This window comes from Bactrocera neohumeralis, chromosome 3 (genome assembly GCF_024586455.1).
Source record: "Bactrocera neohumeralis isolate Rockhampton chromosome 3, APGP_CSIRO_Bneo_wtdbg2-racon-allhic-juicebox.fasta_v2, whole genome shotgun sequence".
Classification (NCBI taxonomy): Eukaryota; Metazoa; Arthropoda; class Insecta; order Diptera; family Tephritidae; genus Bactrocera; species Bactrocera neohumeralis.
This window is the reverse complement of record NC_065920.1, coordinates 31,587,650-31,596,482: the sequence shown is the minus strand read 5'-3', so window position 1 is coordinate 31,596,482 and position 8,833 is coordinate 31,587,650. Positions and strand designations below refer to the sequence as shown.

Sequence of the window (8,833 nt, the reverse complement as noted above, 5' to 3'; positions counted from 1 at the left end):
GTTGTAGTGAAGAAGCTATTAAGAGAGCCTGAATGTCAATATCGTACAATCAGCTAAGTATCAGGCTCTGCGAATTCCCTCAAGTTGTTGCAGAAAATTCGAAATAAAGAACCTAAGCAGTAAAAGAAAGAAGCACCTCGTACGGACCCGCTGTTTACTCTTATTAACAAAGAATTTTAACCTCGAAAAAATATTATATAAAAAATAATACATAACTTTTGAACGTAGAGTGTTTGATGTCTTCTAGTATTAAAAGCTTTTGAGAAGAATATGATGGTACTCTCAAAGCGTGGTTTTTAATTTAGGCTTGAAGCTAAAGGCATTTGTTGCTTTAACGATAGAAAACATTCCTAAAGTAATTTCGTGAAATTGTCCATTCCCATTACTTAGACCCGACTGTCGTGGGAACGTAAAGTCCAAGTTCTTTTGTGGTACTGTACACTTTCCGGAAATCATGTTAACGGTTTACGATACTCAGGTGGTGAGTGAAGATCGGGAATAACAAGCCCTCAAGTGTCTTCACTACAGGGCAAAAAAGAGTTATAGGATGATAAGATTTCCCCAGGTTAGCGGATTTCTTAGATTTAAGTTTGGGGAATACCTTTCCGACTTTCCACACATCGTGTAATATTAGTCAATCCCGTTGACTTTAAAGTGTTTTCTTTCGTACGCTAACGAATACGATATTACGAATGAATTCAATTCGACCATTATCAAGCTCACAAAGTCGTGATTTCCAGAAGAAAGAAATTTTGAATTGTTTTTCACCTTCTTCGTCTTCGTTTAACTCCAACAATCACAACAAATATTTTTAAATGCCTGATTTTACTTTTTATATGTTACTCAACAATCACGTTTGCTTCTTTTTACCTCATTGAATACCTTATTTGATACAAAATAAAAGCATTAAAATTTCTTCTTGACAATAGATAAATCATATTATAATTTTCATTAAAGATAGTATCGCCAAATTGCGCTATTTATTTTTTATATATTGACATGAGCAATTGCGGTAAATATGTAGATCGCAATCCGACTTTGCGGGCAGCAGGAAAATGTTTTGTCTCGAAAGAGAAGGCGGAAGACGCGCTGAAAATTTTCTCCACGGAAGAGGCAGCGGAAAATATATTGCTCACAAAATGCCGCCTCAATAACAAGAACTTAAACAACGATGTTTTGCCCTTCCAGCGATATATACCAGAGGAAAACATAAAGGAATTACTTAGTCCTGAATTGAAAAAGAGTAGATTTGTTGTATTCCGCGAAAAATTTGCCGAAAATATGTATTTTAAGAAACCTGAACTCGGTAAAGTCTTTCCATTGGACTCGAAACCTCAAAATATAACCAACGATAATACTACCTTTGGGGACTCTACAATACGATCCGAATCATTATATGATCTCATATTACCGCGAAAGTCTCCAGATGAAGTGAACCGCGAATATGTTCGCTGGCATGAAAAGTATATTATCAGCCATGGACATTACTTACCTTCAGAACAATTAAGTCGTCAGTAAGAAGCATTATACTATTTTCACACAACTGTTGAGACTTAAGAAATAAATTTTAATTCTTAGTTATAAAAAACCGTTCGACAAGAATAACCACTTCGGTATAGTTTACGATGTGGACTTCAATGGAAAATATGTTAAGAGAGCAATTCAACAATGTGATAATCTTATTGTTATCAGTAAGGCGCAAAAGCAATTCCTTGAAAGGACTTTGGGCCGTTTGGGACGCAGTATTTATAGGTAAAGGAAATAATATTTTAAGTTGTAATTACACCCTTGACCGAAATTTTGAGTTCTGGTCTGGAATATTAAGTATGTTTATACACTACTCACTTAATAATACTATACTATATACTCTTAGTTTTTAAATGGGACCTAAAAAAAACTTTTTCTCACCTAGATGCTGCTTATTTGGCGGACCCACCAATATAGTACCACTATGGACATGGCTTCTATATAAACTAACCGATCAAAATCAAGTCTTTGTATGACAAAATTTTTAATTTGAATCGGTAATCTCCGAAGCCATTTTTCAGATCGGACGTACAGTCTGACCAATCCAACTCAAGTCCTTGTATGGAAAACTTTTTTATTTGACAAGATATCTTTATTGTCCGCGACCATAGTACAATCTCCGAACAAATTTTTCAGATCAGACCCCTGTAGTATTTAGCTTCCACACAAACCGATCGCTGTAAAAAATGCGCTGTGAAGGGTATTATAACTGCCGATACTAACGCTTATTCTTATTTTTCTTTTATTATTAGAGAAAATCGTTATATAACACCCGAAATGTCTTTCGGTGCACCCTCTGGCGCAGATGAATGTAATGTGAAAGCACTTATGGAAATACAAGATCAGTGTGAAGGAACGAGTCCTCTTATAACTGCATTGGGACATTTAAATAAAGTGCGACAGAAGCTATTCGAACGCCACAACTTTCATATGCAAGATTTAAAATTGGCTTTGGAGAATCATGACATTAAAAAAACAGGACGGTTAACATTGAAGGAATTGTTTGAAATATTAAGGCAAGAGGGCGTTTATTGTAATTCAGAAAAGATAACTACAGCGCTACGTCATTTCAAATTGATTGAAAACGAGGGTCTACCAACAGAAGGTGTCAAATATGAAGAGCTATGGAAGCTCATACATGTACAATACCCAATACCGAAAACCGGGAATATCTCAAAAATGCCACCAAATATTTATAACAAAGAGACCACCTACCGATTACTCTGTCAAGATCGAAACAAACCACCCGCTGAAGCCATACCATCGAAGCACTTCGATCCGGAGAATGCAGAAGAGCCGACAACTGTCAAAGATGTTATATCTCCTGATATTCCAATGCATTTTGGGCTTGCCCCAAGTGATTTCGCTAAATTACGAACCAAAGAGGAACTGCGACGCATATTTAAACGTTTATTAGATGCAGAAAAATTCGATATTATGTGGGAAACTGCGCAAAATAAATTAAAACGTTCAAACAAATTGGTATCAGTAGATGAACTACGACAGGCTATGAATAGTCATAAAGATTGACATTGTAAATTGGGAGACGCAAATCAGAGTAATACAAAGTATTTAAATTTCATTTGAAAGCAATTGAACGACAATGCTCGCAGATACCTTTGATCCTTAAACGACTTTTGATTAATTAAAAATTCTTATCTGTATGATTTAAAATACAAACATTTATGTATGTAAAAATTTGTGTGTAAGTAAACATTATAGCTCTTATTCTGATACAAGTTTAGAGAAAATACTTTTTTCAAAATATTTCTGACATGTACAGTATCAGTTTTTTTAACATAAAAAATCCACAATAGCTCTAAAGCCTATTTAAGTCCATTGTCACACTGACTGTAACGATTATCCACGTTCTTTCGAACCATTGCGCGTTGATCGCACACTACGTTTGTCATAGTAGTTACGGTCTTTACGACTGCGATCTCGACTGCGACTACGGCTACGACTGCGTTGGCGTCTGTTCTCACGATCCTTTCGTCGTTCTTCATCAGAGTGGCGAACGTACTCTTTAGCACGTTCCTTTCGCTCACGTATTTGTTCTTTATCTTCCCTCTTTCTCTCAGGTGACTTATCTCTTCGGCGTCTGTGCTCCATATGCCGGTCAGAATATCTATTATCGTTCCTACTCTTCTCGTCATCATTGTGCTCATTGCGCTCATTTCGTTCCGAGTTGTCCCGTTTATCTCTTTTTGCTTTGCTTGATTTTCTTTTATCTTCATCATCATTACGATAATGATTTCGTTGCATTTTATCCAGCTTGTCATCATTTGCTCTACCCGACTTTTTCTTTGACTTTGTGGAAGAATCTTTGGACTTTTTAGAACTGCTGTTACGGTTACGATTACGCCTATTATCGTCACTGCTGCTGCTACTTCCGCTACTGCTTTCATCATCGCTTGTACTGCTGTTGGAGTCTGATGAATTGTCAGAATTACTGCTACTATTATGTTCGTTAATTTTCTTGGCTTTATTTTTTCTTGAATGAGCCTTCCGCTTTACCTTCTCCCTCTTCGAGTCCTTGTTGCTGCCTTTCTTTTTATTAGTTTTTGCTTTGCTGTGCTTTTTCTTCTTACGTTTTTCATTTTCTGAATCACTAGAGTCTGACGTATCACTAGTCGTGGAACTACTGTCTGATGAACTTGATGAGCTTGAAGAAGATGATGACGAACTTGAAGAGCTGCTTTCTTCTGGCTTAACTGCCAATATTTCAACATTGATAGCTGGCACTGATTTCGGTGCGTTTTTCAAAAATTGTCTTAATTCATCAGTTAAACCTCCCAAGCCAATCGATGTGAAAAAATTGATAGCGAAGCGCGTATTCCTAGGATTATCCTTAGGGAATAGACCAGCCAAACTTTCCGTTAAAACTTCGTCTTTCAGTTTAGTATTCAATTTCCCCAGTCCCATATATTCGGCTAATTCTTGAAAGAGAATTTTTATAAAAATCCGGCTTGAGGAGGTCGTGTCATCTTCATTTAGTTTAATACACTCCAGCACATCCCAGCCGATGGCATCCGTAAATAGTAAATGTGCAAAAAATTTACTTACATTTCGTAAGCGATTTGTATCTAAACGATGAGTTGTTTGGTATGTATCTTTGAATATCTCTTCAAATGGTTCAATATAGATTTTGTTAATGGCACAAAATCGTTGCGCTAGTAGTCCATAAAATTTTTCGTACGTGCGCTGTTCTGCACAACAATCAAGGAACATGTGACAGAGCTCGATCTCTTGACCTGGTTTCAACTGCATCTTCATCAACTTATGAGCGCATTCCTCATAATCCAAACTCGAGTTTATTGTTAGATATATTGTACGCCGTAAAGCAATTAGATTAGTTTCGGTGTTGTCGATGATGTCCCCAGCCGTTTTTTGGCCACCGTCTTCTCCTTCATTTTCTGAATCCGAATCACCAGAGCCACTTTCAGAATCGCTGCTAGAGCCCGAACCACTCCCACTACCACTAGCATCACTTCCCAATATCTCTTTACAAAGACCTTTATATTTTTCTTCATTATTTTCATACTGATCATCGAATTTGAAAGCATCTAAAAAGACAAAAAAATTCTTAGTCTTACGAAAAATTATAAATGATAGAACTATTTCAATACACATAAAAAATTTACTATAGATGTTTAATTTTCAATGTTACTCACTTAAAACATCTTCAGGATTTGTGGCCTCATCCAACATTAGCAAATGTGTAAATTGATCATCTTCTTCCACCAGCTCTAGGGACTCAATAATTGACTGATGATCTTTAAAACCGTCTTTTCGTACCTGAAATACCACTTCAATCATATACTGTACGCGTTTATCCAATTTACCCTCGTGCAGTATATTTTTAAGCATTTCAAAAATGGCTCCTATTCCTTTTGATGACACCTCAGTCAACTTCATGCCGCATTCTTTTAGAAAGGCAATAGCCACCTCCACTGAGTCGTCGGTAGGTGTTTCTACTAACAACGTTAGTATCTCCAATGCGAGAATTTCATGTGCCACACGCTGATTTACCAAATGGGCAACGAAACGTGACGAAGATAAACAAACCGCTTTATCATTTCGACGAAAGGCGCGTTTGAATTGTATCACCAAGCGCTTAAGTAACAATTCACCAATATTAGGAAATTTGGAATTGATTATAGAGACCAAAGCTGCATAGACGTGTGTGAATGTTGGCGATGCTGCTTGGGCTTGTATTATAGAACGACAAAGTAGACCCCGACCGCGTACAATATTTTCCTTCAGGAGCTCACGCGTTATAATCGCTATGTTGTCTACATTCACTTTGTTGATATAACCATGAATGGATTTTTTTAGTGCTTCCCATGCTATACGCTGATATGCAGCTGAAGCTTTATCGGTTATTTCGGCTTGCATCATACGTAACTTAGCTGGTGGAATGTAAGCACCGCCAGTACGTGATGTTAACAGATCCACAGTTCGTCGCTGGCGATCAGTAATCTTTGCCTTTGGATCGGTAACCGTAGCATTGTCATTATCATCATTTTTATTATCTTCTTTTTCTTTACGAGTTGGAGACAATTTATTACGTTTGGGCGAATTTTCAGCACTAAGACTTTTTCCTCTCTCTCTTCTTTTTTCCTTCCGATCTTCATTTTCGCAGCGCTCACGTTCGGCATGACGTCTTTTACGTTCCTCTTGTCGTCTTTCTAGGGATACTGACCGACGGGAACGTTTACGGGAACGAGATCGTGAACGTTGTCTGGAAATAGAGCGGTTGCGGGAACGGTTGCGTCGAGATGATTTTATTGGCTCTCGAGAACGAGATCTAGAGCGTCGACGTGATTTGTTTGCACTACGGGTTTCTTTTGTTTCCTGTATTTTATTATTCTCGTCAGATTTTTTAGCGGAAGTGGATTCCGATTTTTTTTCGGAATGTTGGTCCTGCAAAAAATAACATTAATTATTATTTTAATAACTTACAAAGTATAAAAAAAAATCAAACCTTGCTTTCGTTCAAATCGATAGTGTTTTCCACAGAATTATCACCAGTAGCGGTTGGTTCGATATTTCCATTCGGCCAATTAAATGCTTCTGATTCTCTATCCTTATCGTCAACTACTTGGGTATTTGCTTCGTTATGAGTTATTTCACCTTCTTCAAGTTCTCCAGGGGCTTTATTCTCCTTTGAATCACATTCAGCCGCAACAGTGGAATCGCTTAACACTTTATTTCTGTCAGGACTTACTGTGTTAGTTAACCTTACTTCATCATTTTCCTCTCGATTTTCGCAACTCTTTACACTGACTTCCTCAGGCAAGCAATCTTCGCTTGGTGTTAAAGATTTTTTTTCTTCTAACAAGGGAACTGATGAAGATTTATAATCCTTTCCATTCTCTGTAATAGTAACATCTTTTTTAGCAGATGATTCTTTTGGACTTGGAGCTGAATCAGCAGAAGACGATGAACTTGACGAACTTGAAGTTACACTTTCACTCTCACTGCTAGATGAGCTGCTATCGGTATCACTGTCTGCCATCTTTTACGAAATGAAAATATTTCACTCTAAATGCACGCCTTTAATTTGCTTTGAATTTTACAATTTTCCATGCAAAACAACTCTAGATGATTAAAATATATCGATTTAAACAGAACGTCGATATAGCTTTGAAAAATTTATCGATTAAAATTTGTAATTATAAGGTGGCCAGGTTATCATTATAATGTAAGTCATACTTCGTTCCAATATACCATTTAGCGAAGTAGCAGACCTCTCGTCCACTAGCAACAATTATGCTCCATGGAAAGATACTGTGTACCCGTACTCCTTTTATATCTAGACAACGATGTGCCCATGCCTTCGACAGATAGCTAAGAGGCAACACAGCTATTATAATCTATAGAATATCTTCTAGAGCATCTGAATATTTGCGCTGCTCCCTCACTATGGGGTGAAGACTTGGGCCGGAGTGTTGGACTTCGGTCACCTAAGTTTGATTGTTCGTCTGCCTTTAGGAACTCGGTGGCTGCTGTTGCCCTTCGCGATTTGTCCTACTTGCGTTGTTAGTGTCGCTGGCACGCCTTGTCTGAGTCGCGTTACTCCGTTTTACAACAGACCCGGTGTATGCACCCTTAGGTTTGTCTGAAGTAGGGGAAGCTTGCTGCCCATCAACTTTTGAGAGAACTTTTCCGCTACTACCGGAGTTCTTCCCTTCTGGAAGTGTAAAGAGCCGTAACAAAATCCTCAGTCGCTAGATGTGGGGAAGAGAAAAAAAAGTTCTTGTCATAATAGAAGGCAATCGACCGGTCGGTCATAAACTATGCAGCATCAATATGAGAGCTTGGATGTAGGGAAACGCAGACGAAGAGTATCCGATTTTCCAAAACATTGCACTCCGTACGATAACTGGATGCATCTTCATATATCCCATTGAACACTTAAATAGTGAGGGTTGCATTCTTTAAATTAAAAAACACAACCCTCTTCTCATCTGCTTGGAAAACGATTTAACATCATCAGTTGTTGTTGTTTTAACGGAAGTTCAATCCCCGTTGGGATGATAAATGTCATTTGTGTTGCCGTCGATGTCATCTAACGAAAGGCCCAAGAAACGTGCTGCTTCGACGGGGTCGGACCAAAGGGAGGAAGGTGTTAGATGGGTAGGGTTTGTAGGTGGTCAGTGTCATGCGGAGACTCGATGCATGCAGGACATACATTGGGTATGTCAGGGTCTATTCTGGATAAGTAGGAGTTTAACCTGCTACAGTATCCAGAACGAAGTTGCGCTAGGGTCACACGCGTTCCTCGCGGCAGCTGGAGCTCTTCGTCTGCGATGGGTGGTGGTTTGACTCCAAGAACGCCATTCACGGGAAGGGAGTCGGTGAAGGTGTTGATGGCTGCGCTGTGAATGGCGGTCAGTACCTGTCGAAAGTTAGTTGCGTCCGAAGTCCGGTCGGCGTCCTGTACGACGTCGTCGACGTAATCCACGAATGACCTTTTGATGCTCCTAGGAGGCGGTTCCGCTCCAAGCAGATGGCTGAAAGGGTGGTTTCTGCGAAAGCATCCCAGCAGGATCTGCTTGGAGAAGAGTTCATTATGCTCCTTAACTGGGAGCATAAGCGTCTCACTGTGGAGGTGTTCAATGGGAGACATCAAAAGAAATCCTGTAGTGGTCCGGAGTGCAGTGGTTTGACAGGTCTGTAGTTTCCTCATCTGCGTGCCACTACATCCAGGCGACCATATGGGAGCTGCGTAATTGAGGACCGGCCGGCCGATTGCCTTTTATGTTGCCAACAACGTTTCTTTGTCTTTTCCCCATGTGCT

At 39.0% G+C, this 8,833-nt stretch overlaps 2 protein-coding genes across 2 annotated transcripts; one reads left to right on the top strand and one right to left on the bottom strand.

Moving 5' to 3' along the window:
- Positions 1–899: 899 nt before the first annotated feature.
- On the top strand, positions 900–3,322 carry LOC126753900 (EF-hand domain-containing family member B-like). The gene is made up of 3 exons (XM_050465660.1): positions 900–1,514; positions 1,579–1,752; positions 2,280–3,322. The coding sequence occupies exons 1-3, from the start codon at positions 1,000–1,002 to the stop codon at positions 3,055–3,057; spliced, it is 1,467 nt and encodes a 488-aa protein (XP_050321617.1). The 5' UTR covers positions 900–999; the 3' UTR covers positions 3,058–3,322.
- Positions 3,190–7,144, bottom strand: LOC126753892 (pre-mRNA-splicing factor CWC22 homolog). Its single transcript, XM_050465640.1, has 3 exons — positions 6,515–7,144; positions 5,202–6,453; positions 3,190–5,093 (listed from the first exon to the last, which is right to left on the bottom strand). The coding sequence occupies exons 1-3, from the start codon at positions 7,046–7,048 to the stop codon at positions 3,388–3,390; spliced, it is 3,492 nt and encodes a 1,163-aa protein (XP_050321597.1). The 5' UTR covers positions 7,049–7,144; the 3' UTR covers positions 3,190–3,387.
- Between the last annotated feature and the right edge of the window lie 1,689 nt (positions 7,145–8,833).

What these genes read in the sequence shown, in the direction of transcription:
- LOC126753900 (XM_050465660.1), top strand. Translation starts at nt 1,000, where the DNA reads ATGAGCAATTGCGGTAAATATGTAGATCGCAATCCGACTTTGCGGGCA. An exon ending in TCAGAACAATTAAGTCGTCA is followed by an intron (nt 1,515 to 1,578) that starts GTAAGAAGCATT and finishes TTTAATTCTTAG; the next exon opens with TTATAAAAAACCGTTCGACA. An exon ending in TTGGGACGCAGTATTTATAG is followed by an intron (nt 1,753 to 2,279) that starts GTAAAGGAAATA and finishes TTTTATTATTAG; the next exon opens with AGAAAATCGTTATATAACAC.
- LOC126753892 (XM_050465640.1), bottom strand. Translation starts at nt 7,048, where the DNA reads ATGGCAGACAGTGATACCGATAGCAGCTCATCTAGCAGTGAGAGTGAA. An exon ending in TCGATTTGAACGAAAGCAAG is followed by an intron (nt 6,454 to 6,514) that starts GTTTGATTTTTT and finishes TATTTTTTGCAG; the next exon opens with GACCAACATTCCGAAAAAAA. An exon ending in AAATCCTGAAGATGTTTTAA is followed by an intron (nt 5,094 to 5,201) that starts GTGAGTAACATT and finishes TTGTCTTTTTAG; the next exon opens with ATGCTTTCAAATTCGATGAT.